This window comes from Nestor notabilis, unplaced genomic scaffold (assembly GCF_000696875.1).
Source record: "Nestor notabilis isolate BGI_N333 unplaced genomic scaffold, ASM69687v1 scaffold2701, whole genome shotgun sequence".
Taxonomy (NCBI): domain Eukaryota; kingdom Metazoa; phylum Chordata; class Aves; order Psittaciformes; family Psittacidae; genus Nestor; species Nestor notabilis.
In genome coordinates, this window is record NW_009914067.1 from 37,811 (window position 1) to 56,967 (window position 19,157).

Below are 19,157 nucleotides of genomic sequence, written 5' to 3' on the forward strand. Positions count from 1 at the left end.
TTTTTGAAGTACATGGCAGTTCTTTGAAGCTGTGCTAGGCTTTCATGTCCAGTGAGGATAAGGACCTTTCAGAATACATGCAGAGAGTGCTTGATGAGCCACCTCACTGTGTGGGAGACCTGTGAAAGTCCTAAGAGACAAGCAGGAGAAGTCCCTAGTGGTACATTGGCATAGCTGTTAGTATCCCTTCCCTTCTCACCAGCAAAATGAGGCCTTGCAAACTTCAAAGCTCATCCTTTAGTCTCCTTCTTCCTACTGTCCAGCTAATTTTACTGCAGGGTCTTAGGATCACACTTAATCAGAACGATAGCCACATACTATTGTGTTTAATTTTGCAAGGTTGCCTACTTCCGGAAGACCAAATTTGCTGGATGTTGCAGAGAAGGGTGAGTAATGGTCTACACGCTGTGATGCTCTGAAGTGTTCAAGTCAGTGCGCTCTGTATAGTACTTTCTGGGTTTACCCAAATGACCAAGGACTAGTACAGAAGTCGGTGACTTCATAATGAGAGGAATCATAACCTTGTTTATTTTATGGATTTCTCTAGAGTATCTTTACATTATCAGGGCAATGATGTACAATTAGATTCTGTAATTTGCAGAAAGGTTAATATTATCATCTCTCATAGGTTAATGTTCACATTTGTCATTTAGGCTGTGTAGAAAGACCACATTTCTCTCTTTCAATTTTGATTATGAGAACATATAGTGTTTTATGTTTGTCTGGGTATTATTCACTACTCTTATTTGTTAGCAAAATACTCCCATGCATCCTGGTATTTTACAATACTCAAAGCACCAGCAAGCACAAACTGGCAAAAAAAAATGAACAAAAGAAAAGTAGCTGTGAGAGAAGTGAACCTTCATGCTTCTTGAGACAAAAAATACCCTATCGGAGCTTAACAAGCAGCAGGACAATCCATTAATAAGACAATCTATCAGGGCTATAAATTGTAAAAAGACCACATCAGGAATTCATTGAAATGCAGTTTATTAGCCATTGGGTGTGGGTTCTGGAGGAATATCACTGCACACTTGTTGTGCGTCTTCCCTAGGCATCTTGTTTTGAGGAGGACGGGGTTGGAGAGAGATTGGTATCTTATATGGACAAGCAGTCTGACCTGTACAGTTGCTTTTACGTTTCCCATTTCAGAGAGTGCCTGGTGTAAGAGAAGATCTAACTGGGTGGCTGGGGAACAAATACCAGTTCAATAAGAGAGATATAAGATATAACATGTGACAGTGAAGATTGGCTGTGATCTGCTGAATGATCAGTTGTTCTGCCTATCATTAGTAGTGCAAGAGTGTGCAGAAAAAAGGCATGGTAGTTACAGGCCACCTGATGTTGATCGGGGTCTCCTTGAAGACTTCAAAACCAGGCCAGAGCATCACCCTTCTTGTCTCAGCTCCCATGTCTGCGTGGTGACCAGCTGCAGTCCTCAGGATGCCTGGAGCATTTCTGCTGTAAACCAGCACCGCACAAAGCAATTGCTTATCAGTGAAGAGCTTTATTGTAGTGTCTTCCTGCATTTTCTGTAGCCCTCTTAGTAAAATGCCTAGTGTTCTGTTTTAAATGGTTTTCAGGCTTTCAAGTCTGTCAACGACAAAGGGATTTTTTTTTCCCACAACCCTCCAGCAGATATTAATAAGAACAAAGGCTTGAGCAAACATTTGTCACTGTTAGTTGTTGTTTGTGCAGGAGTGCGATGGTGGAATAGCAGCAGCAGCAGGAAGGCAAACCTGAGTTCTTGGAAAGTCTATGGCTGTGTTACGTGGAAAGTATGACATTCAGTCAACTTCTTGGAAAAGAGGCGTGATTGAGCTTCTTGCATTGGAGCTTTAGTGGGAACAAAATGTTCATAGCAGAACTGAAACTGAGCAATACACTGTGCTGTTGCAGGCATGCGTATCTTAATTGCTTTAAAATGGTAATTTATACTTGCAGGGCATGTTCTGGCTGCTGATCTATTTACTTTACAAAACCCTAATATTGAACATGGTATTGTTTCTGTCTGAGCCAAAAAACTGAGCTTGTTTGGAAAGTCAAGGCTTTAGCCCAGAACAAAAAGTGTTGAACATTTGTTTTCATACTGGGGTTGTTCTGTAATATCCTTAAATCGTGCTACTTGTGGTGAGTTGGATTGGTTTAGCTTTTCCAGTCTTTTAACAGTCCTGGGAATTGCTGATACAGTCTTGTCCTGGGTAGTCCTGTCTGAGCAGCCCTGTCTTCCTGCTCCAAGTGATTTTGTATGTGTTACTTGTTCTTTAAGAACACCGATGCATGACTGAGGATGCTGCATGTTGGGATGTCTGATGAGGTTAGTATCAACTCCTGTCCACGCTGCTGCTGTGCAGGTAGATGAGCTGCTCTTGAGGCCACAGTTCACATCAAAGAATCAGTTTCCTTATAAATTATTTTTCTTTTTTCTTTGAATTGCCATGTTCTCAGAAACTTTTAGGGGAAGCTGGGCGGGCCTGTCAGGGTGGGAGTCTCGTCGGCTATTACAACACTGGCATCCTTGCCACAAGGCAAGAGTTTTCAGTATAATCAAGCTTACTCAAACTCATCTGTAATTTTTCCTGTTACATTAGTTTCCTTTCTTTGGCATGTTGTAGACCCTTAACAATGTTCCCATCACAGTCATTGTGAAATTGATCATTTGGATTCAAGATCAGCAAGTTTACTGGCTTTTTCTTCTGAATACTTCAGCTCCTCATAGAACTGAAACGTATTCTTTGGTAATTGAAGGCACTTAGAAGACTAAAGGGGAATAGTTTAGTATTACATCTTCCAAAAAGGTTTATTGAAGATGAAGCATTCCCTAATGGAAATGTTCTTGCATTTTGTCTCTAGACATGTACTCTTAATGCCACTTATGAATGATACCAGACATGCTTGATATCCTTACACTTTTATGTGTTTGTGTAGAATTCGTCATTTATTTATCCCAGTACAACATTGCCAGACAATTCCTCTCTACATGTATTCACTCAACAGCATCTATGTTTACCATCAGATCAAATTCAGCTTTTACGTCATTCTCAATGCTAATTGATCTTAATTATTTAGTTCATATTATTTAGTTCTTAGCAACATGCTGGGTCAACACTGCTGTTCGTTTTAGATCCTTAACATAATTCAGTGTATTAAGCACATTATAAAACAGTACGTTTGGAGACCACAGTATTTAAGAAAAAATAAAGCAGCTGGGCTGTTTTCTGGGGGGAGAAAGGGGGTCATGTTTTGGGGTTTTCTTAGGGCATTTGAAGAGAAGTTACTAGAGGCTGATTTAGTCTAACTATAAGAAATGGGGTAGCGCTTTACCTTTTTCCTTTTTGGATAGGGTAATCATGTTCACCAGCTATTTTATACAGTCTTCAGGAGACTGCAGAATACTTGGCTGTGGAATGTTGCTTGAGATTCAGTTCATGTCTGATTTTTTTAAAAATCATTTAATTTTAAATCGTACAGGCAGTTCATACACATTGATGGACATCTGTGTTCTTAACCCTAATGCTAAATGTCATTTCCCTGTATTGGCAACCAAGAAAAAAAGATGTTAGCCACCTGCCTTCTGAGTCCAGTCCTCACTTGAGCCCTGCAGACCACTGTATGTTCAGCAGCAGGTTTGGTTCCTCTGCTCTTTCTAATGCCTGAATTCAGCTCCACAATGTGGGTTACCTACCGCATGGACCTAAAATATTAGCCAGTTAGCCGTCCACATCTCCTGTCTTTGGCACACAGTAGAGCACTCCAAGGCTTTTGTAAAACATTGTCCATCTACCCTTCTCCTGTCCTCAGGGGCCACCAATAAACTGAGCTATTCCTGTCATTAAATCTAATCCTTATCTAGAAGGGTGGTTGAACTGAGGCCTAAGAGGGAGGTTAGGCACTGCCTCCTCCTGAGCACAGCTTTCATTTTACCTTTAAGGTGTCAGATGCTTTTGAGTAACGTGGGTGTTCTAAGTCCATTTTTCTCCTGACCAGTATCTAAACCTAATGCTAGTAGGATCTCTACTTGCCTTTGCCTAAACCTAGCCCTAAACCAGACCCTAACTCTAATCTTGACCCAGGTACTCTGTATAACGAGATGAACGATGTGTCTAAAATTTACTTCAGCCTGTCCTCAAGAAGGTTGGCGTTAGAGGAACCCATGTGTAGTGTACACAAGCCTTCATCTGGCCTTAATCCTACCCCAAAGACACCCTATAGGTGGTGACCAAACAGAGCAACAATAAACTACGAACTGTAGACATCTGTTGACCAGAGACTTCCACTTAGATACAGAAGTGCTGAAAGGTAGATCAGTTTCTAAGACTTACTTACCTTCAGTCTGGTCTCCTCTCTGTTTAGACTGCCAGTGGTAAAGTTGTGGTTACAATTAGGTTGCTTGTGAAAGGCTGAGCTACATGTTCAGTGGTCCATGGGGCTATATGGATGGGATCTAAAGGGACAGTGAGGAGCAGTTTATTCTAGTCCTAGCCTGCCCTGCAGTTTCTAGATGGAATGGTGTTTAGGATTGTATTAGGGTTGTATTTAGGAAAGGAGTGTGTTATATGTACAGTTATCTGTAGGTATGGCATGGGCTGCAGGCTGCTTCCAACTGTGGCACATACCTATAGTTCTGGTTTGGGTTAGGATTAGGAAAATTGGGAAGCTATGTTATTAATGGCTCTTTAATGTAACCCTGGATTAAGATTAGGATTGGTGTTTGCAGAGGCCAAATTTGAACACTGTATCTTAGTCTCAGTTCAGGTAATTGGAGGGAAATTGAAAGGTGGGGATAGGATGAAATAAAACCCCACACCATAGGAGGTAGATGCTGTAAGAGGTAGGTTGTTCCCTTCTGAGCCTTGTGCTATTGGGCCTGAGTGCACATCTGGAGACACGGACGTGTGCCATTGGTGTTTTGGGAAAAAGTCTTTATCATGACGTTTCTTGCCGTGGTTTGTTACGTATGTTATGAATCACTCGGGCAACAGTGAATGTCACAAGTGCCTGCTACTTGTTCCTGTGAACGTGATTTGAATGTATTGTGTGGGCAGGAGGCTTACTTGGCAGCCGTCTCTTCGAAAGGGAAGTGTTGGATTTTCAGAGAATCCACATGCCACCTGGTGAGGATCAAAGTCAGGCCACAGTCGGGGGCAGACTGGCTCACTGGTGACAAAGAGCAATGTGAAGGCCTGTGATGATTTGAGATGTTAAGTTAAATGATTCCTCTGTAAAACCATCTGTGGTACTTTTAAATATTTTATGAATATTTATGGTGATGGGAGTGTATGAGGTCTTTGGGACTAGTCAGCAGGCTTAAAAGCAACCCAAAATGCACAAATGAGACGAGAAAATGAAAAGCTAGAACATAGCTATCAGCAGCAAAAGACTGGTCTTTGTCTTTTCTCCTCTCTGATGTCATTCTTTGTCTTTTTGCTGTAAATACATCAGAACGTCCTTGAAGTGCCACATGCCAGGTCCACAGGTGAACACTGCATCACCTTCGTGATCATCTTGACCTCCTTTTTCCACTGTGGCCTGGTTTTATGGTATGGGGCTGGCTGGGGTTAGGAGAGGCAGGTTGTTGGAGAGAGAATATGTCAGGGCTGGAGCTGTACAGTCTTTGTTTCTTTGTTTTGAGAAGAATAGGTGATCATATTTACATCTTTATTCACAGGAGCAGTAGCAGTTACTTGCTACTGTTTCTGTTTTATGGAGTTTTTTCATTTGTTTGTTTTCTCCTGTGAAAATGTAAAGTTTGGACAGTTTGTCATGGGAAAGAAATCTGTGTGAGATGGCTCATCCTCCATGCAAGTACTCCACAAAGATTTAGGAGTTGCCTGATAAGCAGGGTGAGGCCTATTTGCAGCTACGTGTAGGTCTTCAGTATTAAAATGAATGGATAGTGCCTAGATGTAATAATGAAATGCCTTTATGGTAGTTAAAACCAGTGTAAAGTGTAGCTCTGTCAAATGGCTTTTGAGATTGCTATCACAGGAATAGCCCATACTGCTGATATATTGGAGTATATTTATTACCCAGTGGATGAAAACCTACTTCTGAATTAATGAGGGGAATAAAATGAACACCAACAGAAGTTTTAAATAAGCATCAGCTGTAACAGTTTCTCATGCAGCCTCACAGTTCTTTACTCTCTATGGCTTTATGTTGAAAATAATGTGGATAACGATAATGTTAATACCATTTGATGTAATGAACTATCAACAGAAGAAAAACGTAATGAAATTTGATTTCTATTTTTCTTTCTCTGTCTGAAGAGTAGGACAACTTGCAGTGCCAGCAAATTTCTCTCAGTATTCCCTGCTTTGAAAATCTGGGATTCTTTGTTAAAAGAAAAGTTGCTTCATTAAAAACTTCCACATATCCCCAGGGACTCTGTGCTTTGAAGTGTATTTCCACACACACACACCATACTTCTGGTTTTATCCCTTTTTATTTTGACAAAATGGTTCCTGTGTGAACTTCAGAAACAGTGGTGCATGCAACACCCCAAAAAGAACATGCTATTGAAGCCTTAATTGCAGGAACAGAAGCGTTGAAAGCAGCAGTGGTTTTGCTTTGTGAAACGCGTTTTTAATTATTCCTTTTTCTTTTCCATGTAGGTACTTCAGAAACTAGGAAAAGCAGATGAAACAAAAGATGAACAGTTTGAAGAATATGTTCAAAATTTCAAACGGCAAGAGGTCAGTTACTTTTTCAGTTTCTTTAATTGTGACTTAAGAAGAATGCAGATTATTTGAACCTTCCGATTTTGAAGAAAGTGTTAGTGAGTGACAGGTAAGATTTCTTGAGGGATATAACATTTTGTTCTGCTATTTTTGAACAGAAAGAACAGTTGGATTTGTGCATGCAGAGGGCTAAGAAATGTGCTCATAATAGAAGTACGTATCGTGCTCATGTCCAACACCATCATGCTTGAGCCACTTGGGATCAGATGAGTGACAGCGCATTTTCAACAGCATAATTGAGAATAGAGCCCAACCTCAACTAAAAGCAGCTTTGTATTTGCCTTCTTACAAAGAATCGTAGAATGTTTTGGGTTGGAAGGGACCTTAAGGCTCATCCAGTTCCAACCCCCTTCCACTAGAGCAGGTTGCTCCAAGCCCCTGTGTCCAACCTGGCCTTGAACACTGCCAGGGATGGGGCAGCCACAGCTTCTCTGGGCACCCTGTGCCAGCGCCTCAGCACCCTCACAGGGAAGAGCTTCTGCCTAAGAGCTCATCTCAGTCTCCCCTCTGTCGGGTTAAAGCCATTGCTCCTTATCCTGTCCCTACAGGCCCTTGTCATAAGCTCCTTTCCAGGTCTCTCGTTGGCCCCTCTAGGCACTGGAAGCTGCTCTAAGGTCTCCCCAGAGCCTTCTCTTCTCCAGTCTGAACAAGCCCCACTCCCTTAGCAGTGGTATATAATATGCAGGATTTATACAAAGTGCATAGATGAATAGTTTCAGACTGCTGTGTGGTGTTAGGCTCCCTGTCAGTGCAGGGGGCTGTGGTGGCAATGCTGATGAAGCACTACTGGGGAGCAGAGCTCAATTACTCTTAATGTTGTAAAAACAACATATGAAAACAAAGGTGCCCCGAAGAGTTTATGACCTACTCCCAATACAATCCTAAATTCTAACCTCAATTATTCCTTGCTTTGTTGGACAGATTTTTGGCTCCAAGATGATTAATTGCAATTAATTATATAGTAGTTTTCTGGTACAAATTAATGCCTACCATGAGGTGCATTAATGCCACTGAGAAAATAGCTTGTTATGTAAGTATGAACTGAGGTATCTGTCGTCTTGGTGAGCTATCAGGTAGAGCTCATACAGAAAGACACTGGAGGGTGAGAGAACTACTCCCACACATCTTACACAGTGTAAAAATTAGCTTATGTCAGTGTTTGCAATTTCTGTCCTGAATCAGTCCTGTCTAGCACATGCACTTCTGTCCTTCCCATGTAAACACAAACCCTGCATCCTGACTGCTGGGATGCTTGTTAACTCTTGCATCTCCTGGTCATTTAGCCTTTATTTTCCTCTCTGTGTAGAAGGGAGGGAGGTTTCAGGAGCCACGAGGCTGCTGTGTAAATCCTCACTCTTCCTCAAAGATGAAAATGATGGGAAGTAAAAGAATCTGTTTCTCTGAGGAGGGTGGTTACTCCCTCAAAGTTTTTGAGGTCCTGAATATGGTGGGATTTAATAGGCCTGAAGAAGAAGCACTCAAGAAGCTTTGAAACCATGCAGAGATGTTACTTTTTCCCCTGTGTTCCCCTTCTGTTCCAAGTATGCTAGGATATCAATGGAGCAATTCTTATTGATTGTCCTTATGTTGCAGCTTATCCTTGCTGTCAATATCCCAGCTGTTTGCACAGCTAGTAACTGTGTTACTAGTAATAAGGTGCATCTGTAAGGCTCTTTATTTGGTGCAGAAGGAACAGCTGGAATATCCACATGAAGAAAGTGTTTTATGAGATTTTTTTTTTTTAGCTAAAAATTCCGAATGAAATTTAACAAAAAAAAAAAGATAAAAAATTCTTTTTAAGCAGAATTATGTCTCAAGTGTTTGTACTTTCTGTCCTTTACCAAAAATTTTCTGTAATGGTGATTCTCAGCTGAAAGTCTTGCTAAGAGCTAAGGAGGATCTTAGCATTGCTCCCTTCTTATTTCCTCCTGCTTTGATGTATAGAGAGGCAGTAATAAACAGTCAAAGACCCTTCAGGAGCTGCATGATGCTAACTCCAGATGCAGATATGACTTGGGGCCAGAGGAGGAGTTTGGTAGGGAAGAGTGAGTGCAGAGGGACCTACTACAACTCTCTTGAGGGACACATATGGATGAGGCTAGGTGTGCTGGCACACCAAATGAGACACACTGGTCTATTTTTCTTTGGTTTCTACCTTATTGAGCCTGCAACACTTAGGAGGTCAACTGATCTTAAATATACAATGATCTTTTTATTAATACTCTTGAAAGATAAAAAATGAGGACTCCCAGTTCAGCTCAGTGAAAGGCTATAGAGAGAGCACAGTGCTTATTACCTGGGAAGCAGGTTAGTGGAAAACTGAAATCTTCACTTGCCTGAATAGCAGATTGCATGGCGGGTACGTACCAACCTTGGCAGAAGCCTGTGTGTAAGGATATGTCCAGCAGATATATCTGTAGGAAAAGCTCATTTAGACTCCCCAGCGATTCATTCCCATCTCTTTATGAATACAGCTGGATTAAAGCCCCTTCTGGACTTGACTACCCGGAGTTGAATTACCCAGATGAATCACCATGGAGAAACTGAGTCATCCTATGTCTGGAGAGAACAGAGCACAGTGGCTTTGCAGAGCCCTGTCAAAAGCAGTAAGCTGCTGCAGCTGAAACCATGAGTAAAAACATTGCCATTTTTAACAGTGAATACAGCTGTTATGCACCTTCTGCTTAATGCGTAAATTGAGAATTGCCACTCTGATTCAAAACTCATGGAACACACAAGACATATATAAACTCGCATATGACACTCTATGACACAGATTTTGAGTGTCTTGCCAGAAATTTCTTGAGGCTTAAGCATTTCTCTCTGCACAGCTAATTGTGGATATGCTCAGCTTCTGAATCAACCCTGAAGTTCAGAGAGGGAGTAAAAAAAAAGGCAATCCCTGCATAGTTCTTTCAACTGTGAAAATATCAAGTCCATCAGGGATTTACCTGAAACTTCATCTCTATTCCCTCGTTCAAGCAACTGCATCTTATACTTTCTAGTTTTAACAGGAAATAAAGAAGCAATTCCCTTATCCCCAAGTGACTCAAAGTGCTTGCTTCATTTTTGTAAGGGTTCAGTATTCTATTTCATGTCTATGCATATTTACCCCTCATTATTTTTCCATATGTAGTTACGAGACTTATTTTACAGACTACAGTTAAAATATATCTTAATGTTTAAAACCATTGAAATTATGTACTCTGTGTGTACACGCAGAGATCTAGCAGTTGCTACTACGAAATCAGCTGCCCATGGCATGTTGTCAGAATAAAGCAAAATGTCAAGTGCTGTTGTTGCTAGTTCATAGAACTAGATGAAAATGGAGAGCCTTTTTTTTGCTGTTGTTGAGTAAGCAGAACTTGATTCTGTGGACTATTTAATGTGTGCCTCACAGTAAAAGCTGTTCCTTGGGTCCTATTGTTAGGACTTCTGAAAAGGTTTATCCTGGTCAGATCTTCATTTCACACAAGCTTAGCTGCCTTACAGCTGTGGCACAACATCGTCTTATAATTGTTCTGTGAGAAAATTAACATTTATTGAAGTGCTGGTTTTGCATCAGATGTGCTACTGATTTCTTCAAATTTATTCATGAGTTGTGATAACCAAGATGGGATTCACCAGCTACACACAGGCACCAGATGTGTCTCGTGTTGTCCCACCTGGCCCCCAGATGTTGCTCCAAACAAGTCCATGGCTTTGGCCACAGTTCTGTATCACACCTCCTGGCTTTGTGGTCCATTTGAGCACCTCATGGCATCTCTCACTGCGACACATTCAGTGTTACACTGAACTGCAGGAGATTCTTGATACTTGTTAATCTGCAACACATTGTTGGTTCAATACAGCTCTGTTCATGGGAGACTCCTTTGCTAAACAGAAGTGATGCGAAATGCTGTCCCCGATAGATAACTCTGAAGTAAATTTGACACAGGAAAACACAATATAGACTAGCAGGATGGAGCTTTTTTCTGTGACCCAAGAAGTGTTTGCATTCAGGGAGATTGCATCTGACAGGCATCCAAATACAAGCAATACTGTGCAAAGTATTTTGGGGTCTATGGGAAAGTTTTATCTGCTGATTACCCGTTTGTTCTGAAATGTGTGTTTAATAATTATCTTATGTCTGAGGGGTCTTTTTTACCAAGACAAGAAGAAACATAATGTACCATTAAATCTCATCTCAATTTCATTAAATTCCAGTCAGGCAGGATACCCAGGAAGGTGAAGCCCTGTGTTTTATGCTACACAATTGTCTCTACAGGAATATCCCAGATACGTTCCAACTAATTCCTTGCTTCAAAGGAGAGAGTGGCTGATCAAATGTTTTGCTTTTTTGATTCTACCTATTGATTGCTTCAAAACTAAAGTCTAAACCATTGTCACACTGGACTGGTTTTGATTGCTCTTTGGATATAAACTATTATGCCTCTGCAGCTTTAGAAATTGTGCTAATTGCTTTCTCCCAGGCAATACAATTGAATGGTCAAGTTATTTCTGGCTATTTTTAAGGCAGATTGGTATGTGTTTCTTCAGGAGCTCTTTGAGGATAGACAACATAGCCCAGCTTTGGGATTTACCACACAGTTTGGATGTGATGAGGGTCACAACAAACAGTTCTGGACAGTTTTCTACCAGAACTGTTAATACAGGCTTATATGTTATTTAAGAATATAGTTATAGATATGCAGCTGTAGGCCAAGTACATGTTCAGAAAGTCTAGCTCAACATTTAGTATGTGTATGTCACTTTTAGCCATAGACTTATAGACTCTGCACTTGTCTTTGCACATCCCAGGTTTTCCTTAAAAATGTTAGTCTGGACCCTACTTAGAGAACATGAGTAAGCTTGCAGGAGGATGTAATAGATATGAAGGTAAGATCCTAGCTTGGGGAGGGAGAGGTTTAGTTGTGAGGCAAGAAGGTTGGAATTTCATTTAAGGAAGGTGCTGAGTGTTTTCTAGTCAGTCCTCATCTGAAACAGAGCAGTTAACGGGATAGTTAAGCATCAGTGCAGGCAGAGAGCTTTCTCACCTGGCTACTGGGTGTCACTACTAAAACAAGGCAGAGCTCGCTGATTTGTACCTTTAGAGTTCACACATTTTGGCTTAGACTGAATAGTCTGAGGATCCTGTTGTTTTGATGCAGTTTAGTTCAAATCATCAGGTTACTTAACTAGAATGATGGAATTCTCACTCTTGAGCTTTCTTAGTGGCAGGACCACAAATTTGGTGCTGTCCTGGTAGGTAGCGGGATGCCAAGAAGCTCTGTGTTTCCAGAGGAAGGTGCAAACCTGGATTTTTTTAAAGTGATGTACTAGACAAATAATTCAAACCCAAGTCTGTTAGAGCTTGTAGAAAAAGAAAAGAAGAAATCTATTTCTTTTTCAAAAGAATCCCAAATTTGGGAGGTGGTTTTAGGAAAGAGACTGAGAAATGCTTAAGTAGGTACTCTGGTATGCAGATACATTTCATACTGAATTATGGATTTGTCCCAATAGCCTCTTATTTTGTTAAGCTTTACTTCATGTATTAGTCCTTTGTATATATACTTTCGAGTTCCCTGAAACACCTACCAGTAAACACTACCTGAAGTGTTTGTGAACAGAGAGATGGTGCAGCTTTACAGGGCAGCTAATAACTGCTCACTGCAATAAAGGATGTCTTCCAGGTGGTACTGGACATGCTTTCTTCTGAGCTATTTCCCTGATGGTTTAGTGATGGAATGCCAAAATTCCACTATTAGACTTAGAGCTGCATGAATTATAATATGGTTTGCATTTCTGTGGGGCAGGTTATTAATTAACCAGTGCTCCAGGTTCAGCATTGACAGTGCTCTTGACTCTCACTGAAGTGGAGTGATTTATTTGGCTTTGGTATCAAGCACATGCTGTGCTGACCTTTCCTGAAAAGATGTATTGTGTTTACATCCTGTATGTGACATGATAGAAAGATCAAACTCTTCTGCCTGGAAAGCTGTGACTAAATGATGCCTGGCAAATAGGTTATCTGATTCCAGCTTCTGTGGAGGCAAGGTGGCCTTTAATTTCTGAGCGGAAGCAACGATTTTTCTAGTGCATCAGGGAGCAAAAGCTGGTAAGACACAAACCATGTTTTTTTGTTATTTTAGTCATTAGGCTTTTGTAGGTCTTGTCAATCGTACAGCCCACAGGGCTGTGGCTCTCTTTGTCTTAATTCCAGTGCTAAGATATGCTTAAATACTGTGATTTGAAAAGAGAACTGAAACCACACATGCACAAGAATCAGTACTACTGAAAAGGCTTAATGCTGCTGTAAGGGTGTGTAAGACCTGTGGCTCTAGATGACACACTCCTTTAACACTGAGCATCCTCATCAAACTCTGTGTGTGTGTCTTTACTGGCTATGTAATACTGACCTTGTAATAAGACCAGAGAGTAGAAATGGGGATCTGACACTGCCTCTGGTGTTCAGAGCAACAAGTTGTTTAGGACATCTCTGTGGAGAGCTGTGTTGGTTTTCCCAATGAGGAATGTTGTTTTGGGTTGTTAGCCTGCCTCCCTTGCTCTTCTGTTGAGTTTGACCAGGTGAGCTAAGAGCACCAATTTCTGATGCTGGAGTCTGGTGAGAACATGCCTGCGCTTATCTAACAACCTGACTGTGAAAAGTTTGCTATTAAGAGTACTGTTTTGGGATTTGTCTCTGGAATTTTCTTGCATATTATGATACTCTGACTCATTTTGCTGCCTCATGGAGAATTAATAAAAGAAATTATGAAATGATAAAGGAATCATCAATGCTGTCTTGGGAAATCTCATTTCAGAGGAACACAACATCTGCAAAATGACACCTATTTTTCATTTTCCTTCAAGAAGCTGCATTTCAATTAACAAAATTGATGGTCTTAATGAAGATATTTGTAGCAGTCATTTCAGAGCCACCAGATGCTTCCATCTGATAGACCAGAAAAAAAGAGTGTATCAGTAAACATCGAGAATGGGCAATATTAAATATGTGGCGGTCTTTAAAATGGGGGGTTTTAAAACCTCTATGTCAGAGTTGGCAAGATATGCAGAGCCAGCAATGCAGTATTTTCATCTGTGAATATTGATTAGGCTGTTAGTTGGTAAAAGAATACCTCTCTTCACTAATAGTGAGTTTACTATAACAGAGTATGTAAGACCAGAGGCACATTTTGCAGAGTTCATGGGGCTGAGGACTTTCAATGCACGTTTTTATTTCTGGTATTTTAGAGAAAGGTTAATTCTGTCACCACTGAAACTGAGGGTTTCTCTCTCAAATTCAGTGGGAGCTGGCCCTTGCCCATGGATGCTTTAATATCCCATGTTGTACAACATTTGCTACTGAGGGGAAACCCACATGGCTCTATGCTGCTTAGCTATTTTAGTGGTTTGTGACCTGTTAATAACCTGCCTGAAGGAGATGCACATTGAAAGTATTTTTTGGAATGAATTGTCAGAAATCATAACAGCACATATGGCAAAATATTTGCATCATATTTTACTGCTTGGACTTTTTCTTATGTATTTTCCTGAGCAGTGGCAGCTGATGACATGTGATGCTAACCAACCACAATAGATCACAGAGTGGTTTAGGGTACGAGGCGTAACACTACATAGCAGTACAGTTATAAACATAGTGTTCGAGCAGTGTGTATCCCCAACATGCCAGTTGTGGAGTGTGAGTTAGTCCTAGTGACAAAATGGCACATGTATGAGTAAATATAGGCCTTTTACCAGACACGAGGACAGCTAACAGGGTTCTGAGCCTTCCAGCTGCAGTTGTTTCTCCTGAAACATCATAAATTTTCAATAATGAGAAGTTGTTATGGTACAGGCACCCATTCCACTGGCCCGTGATGAAGAATCAAGTTGTTATATCTACGTCCTGGTTTCACCACAAGCGTCCAGGCTGAAGAAGATATGAATTAGAAAGATGATTTCTATACTTTCATGTGACTCCTCAGAGTACCAGGAATCCTCCACCTGACATACATAAAAGGGGAACTTCTGCCACATGTTTACAGGTAGTCCTCTTCAGATCCAAGAGTGAGAAATTCTTTCCCCGGGTTCAATCTCCTCTTACCTGTGGCAGTGTTTTCACGTTCTGCCTTGCTCCGTGGAAAGCAGACATCTTCTGTCATCTCCCCACTGCCCATTCTAGCACGGAAAGAAGTAGAGAAAGTCAGCTTCTGAAGTGTGTTAGAATGCTACCATGTTATGTAGTGTGATAAAATGTGTTGTTATGATGAATTAGGGTAGTACTTTTTACTAAACAAGAATTAGGATGTACATTTATGTATTTTCTTAGCGGACACCTCATCAAGCTATCACTGCTTTCAGAACTTTGTGTTGTGTTGTAAGTAATTAAGCCTGCAGTTTAATGCACTGATTGCTCAACCTGTGTCTGTCTGGCCCCTGCTTTGGTAAGCAGCTTTGATCCCAAGGCAAGGGAAGGGTTTCCTTTCATTAAATATGGTCCCAAACCACAGACACATCGGTGGGCTGGATGCTTTTGTGTTCTTGCCGTTACTTAGCAGGTCCTCAGATGTCACCCTGGTCGTCTATTCCTGTGCTCAGAATTTAGTTGAGGAATGGATTTAGGCTCAAAACAGAGTTTTGCTTCAGATCAGATTAATGTAAAAGCAACCTGCTGTTTGTTGAATCCATAAAGTGAATTCAGTCTGCTTTCTAAGCCCAGCCAGGCATTTTTACCTTCTAAGTTCTTTAATATTTCCAGGACCTTAAAACAGTTGCTCTCTTCTTCCGGTGCATTGCAATTTGGGGGGGTTTGATCCAGTCCTGAAGACCTTTAGTTCCCTTCGTGTAGCTGGGAGAGGCAAGTGAGTTTGATGGATGTAATATCCATTGCAATGTGTGTACTGGTGAGGCAAGTGAGAATTTTTTGGGAACCACCATCTGGATTTAATGTGGCTGCAGGTAGGTAGATTCTAAGCCACAGAGAGACCTTTTCGACCTGTGTTTCTTATGATCCAATGTGTCTGAATCCTCTGAGCATTGCTGTTGCTGGAGACAAATCCTCTGCTGACATCAGAAGTCCTTTGACTTAAGCTTATACCAGTTGAGACTCTGCCTTCTAAGTATTCACACATGCACTTTTTTGGGTTCTTGCTTTCACATAAAGAACATGAGAGAAACTCCAAAGTCGTCAGTCATATTTTACAGCTGATTTTTCCATATGGTGTAGTTGTATGTGGGAAAATGTGATTGCAAGCTGATATTCCTGTAGTTCCCAGCTGCTTAGATAAATAATTTGAAGAATATTTGGAACACATAAACATGGAGTGTTTCTAAAATCTTTAGGTGATTGAAGGTGTCTCGGACAACAGCTTTTTTTATCAATAAAGTGCTATAGTGTAGCAAGATGTTATTGCAGATCCTAGAAGCTATCAAATCCAACCTGTGATACAGTCAGAGATAAAGCAACTCAATTTGTTTCATCTATTCTGAGTTTTTCAAAGGCTGTTGGTGTAAGATAAAGAAAGATCATTTAAATGTATTTGCCAAAGAAACAGTTGAGATTTCACAGCAGGCTGCAAGATGCACTAGCCAAGCTAAACAAAATAATGAATGCTATTGGGTTTTAGTAGTTACCAAGTTGTTCCCAGTGGAAGTGCACCATTCTTGATTAAACTTGCTGTGTTTCAGGTTAGGACATTGGCCAGGCTAACTTGAACTGGACCTTGGCCATAAGATGGACCTGGAGTGCTTCCCTGTGCAGATGCTGATTAAAAAAGCCCAGATATTTTAGCCTAGAGAGAACACTCTGCATAGCATGTTGGCCAGGCCACCTTTTCTGATTAATCAAATAGCTCCTGAAATTGCTTTTTGTTGTTAAGTTTGACATACTGTATGCATGTTTTAAGGAGTAAAATGTAATCAAAATCTGTTTCCACTCCCTTGATGTTTTGTTCTTTGGTTTTTCTTTTCCAGGCAGAGGGTTCCAGACTCCAGAGAGAACTGAGAGCATATTTAGCAGCCATCAAAGGTGACTTTTCAGTTTTACTACCTGTTTGCATAAACCAAACTCTTTTTAGAAAGATTGAGGCTAGTAGGGTTTTTTTAAGGTATACAAAGACAAGTAATACTGGTTTTGTTATTAGTAGTCCACGTTTCTACTCTTTAGACTCTTGCTAGGGGTTCTGCCACTTCAATGACAACTCATGTGCATAGTCTTGCATGCATCCTTGGCTGTCCTTTGTGTGCAGGACAGCTGCCTGCATTCTCACTTTGCATGCATTTTGAGCACCCACAAAATGTTTGCATCTTGTAACTCATCTTTGCAAATGCTAGAATATGAAATACCCCATGCAAGGCAAGGGATTACTTGACCTCCAGAGCTGTAAGATGTCTGGGTATTACTAGTTAGATGATGATCTCCATCCAAAACCACACTCCCTGTGATTTCTCATGTATTTCTGACTGTTAAATTAATTATTTTTTTTCTCTTTTAAAGTTTAAACATCAAATGTGATCTCTTTCAATACTGCATTGAAAATCCAAGTATCAGAAGCTCACTCACTGGTCAGCATTTAAATATCAGAATATCAGAAATGAAGTAAATAGCTATTTAAATCCTATTGCACATGTGTAATTGTAAATCCAGCACATTCAACTTAGCACCATATGCAGGGTGTTCTCTTTCTTATGCTGCTTCTCTTTGGAGGACTTGGTGGCTATGTGATAAAGGGAAGGGAATGAGTTGTCTGACAGACAGTAATGGCTTCTTGAGGTAAATGTATAAATACGTGATAAATATATATATGTGTTTATATTTTTAATGTAGCTGCAATCCAGTAGGGAGAACATTACAAGTGAGTAATAACATCCCTAGAAGTCATAATAAAGCTTCAGCAGCTGTTGACAGGCAGGGAAGAAAGCTTTTTTTGATGGGAATTGTATAATGGGGAGTAAAGCAGTAGCTTAACGTCTTTGACTATCTATTAAGTACTGAATAGGCTGGGCAAGGAAAATCCTGTACCACACAAAGGATATTTTGCCTTGTAGGAATTTGCACTATGTCTTTTGTTCTTAAAGACAATTTCAGCGTCAGTCATTTCTGGGGACCCATTGGATGCTGATTTTACTGTCAGGTTTTTAGTTATCCCTTCCCCACACCCGTTATCAGGTGGATACTCAGAAGCAGCGTGATGAGACTTGTTTGTTGACCAGATGGCTTTTCTCTCATGTAGGCTGACTGTTTACATGCTGCTTTGATTTCCGTGTTGGTGACAACAGTCCTCCTCTCCATGTTTCATTTTCTTCCTCTCTTCTTTTCGTGGCGTGCATTTGTGGTTCTTTTGCTGGTTTACTGCCTAGTGTGCTAGTCTTTGCACCATTTTATTTTTAACTTGGTGTTTTCATATTTTCAGTTTTTTGTTGTGTGAATTTTGCAGTTTTAGCCATGCTTTTCTGCTCAGCATCTTTCTCTTGTTGCAGCCTGTAAGTCCATATTTCAAAATAATTTGAACTTCCTTACTATTAACATGTCTTTATCTTAAAAAAGACCCAGCCATAAGCAGCTCACAAGCCTTAAAAATACTATTCTCCAAGGCCAACAAGCCACCAGTGGGCATCCATAGTGCTGTGGAGTGAGAGGACAGCCCAAGGCAGCAGTCCACAATATGCAGCTCTGGCTGGGGCTTCCCCAGAGTTGACTAGCTCAGCAGTGGCAAAGACCTTTCCAGATTTTGGGTGGTGGCAGAAGCAAATGCAGCAACTGCTACAGTCTCTTTGTTGCTATTCCTTGAAGATTTTGGGATGGCTATGGCTATTCACAAAAGCACGGGAACCCCCATCTATTTCTCTACCTAGGTCATCTCAGCCTTGGAGGCACGTTATCATCACTGGCTCATTTGGCAGGGAAAAGGGTCGATCATATCACTGGGAAGTAATTCACTTGACATTCTTGTACTCTCACAGGTGTGAGAAAAGCAGTTCATTTTAAAGGGTTTCAGGAGCTGGCAAGAGAGCTAACTTCTTCAACAAAAAGCATTTTATGAAACTGGTATGCTGTGAACTCCAGTGAGAAGTTTAATTTTGCTGTGTGACTTTTGAGTGACTGGATGTTGGAAGTTCGGAGTACAAGATCCAGGCATAATTTAAGCCAAAAATGGTCAACTGAGCCTTTTTATGACCTCGTGACGTTTTAATAGACTTGACAATTTGATGTTTAGTATCACACATCCTTAAAAGAATTCTTGCAGTATTCAGACTCTTGTCGCTCAGAGGTGATTATCATCTTAGCTGCATCTTGATCTTTACTGCTGGTTACTCAAGGTCTCAGAGGAACTAGGTCATAAAGCTGTTGAACTTGTGAATGGCTTCCATGTGCTGTTTTATTTCACCTACATGATAGTTTAACATCTGCAGTGTATCAGTGGTGTTTGTACTGAC

General features: G+C 40.7%; 1 protein-coding gene across 1 annotated transcript in view; it reads left to right on the forward strand.

The window, feature by feature from the left end:
* Positions 1-6,614: 6,614 nt before the first annotated feature.
* Positions 6,615-19,157, forward strand: part of AMPH (amphiphysin) — a gene marked incomplete at its 5' end in the record, with an annotated part of 57,639 nt that continues 45,096 nt past the window's right edge. Inside the window, 2 exons of the mRNA XM_010023463.1 lie at positions 6,615-6,695; positions 16,695-16,749. Coding sequence (XP_010021765.1) covers positions 6,615-6,695; positions 16,695-16,749 — 136 coding nt within the window. The remainder of the gene's footprint in view (positions 6,696-16,694; positions 16,750-19,157) is intronic.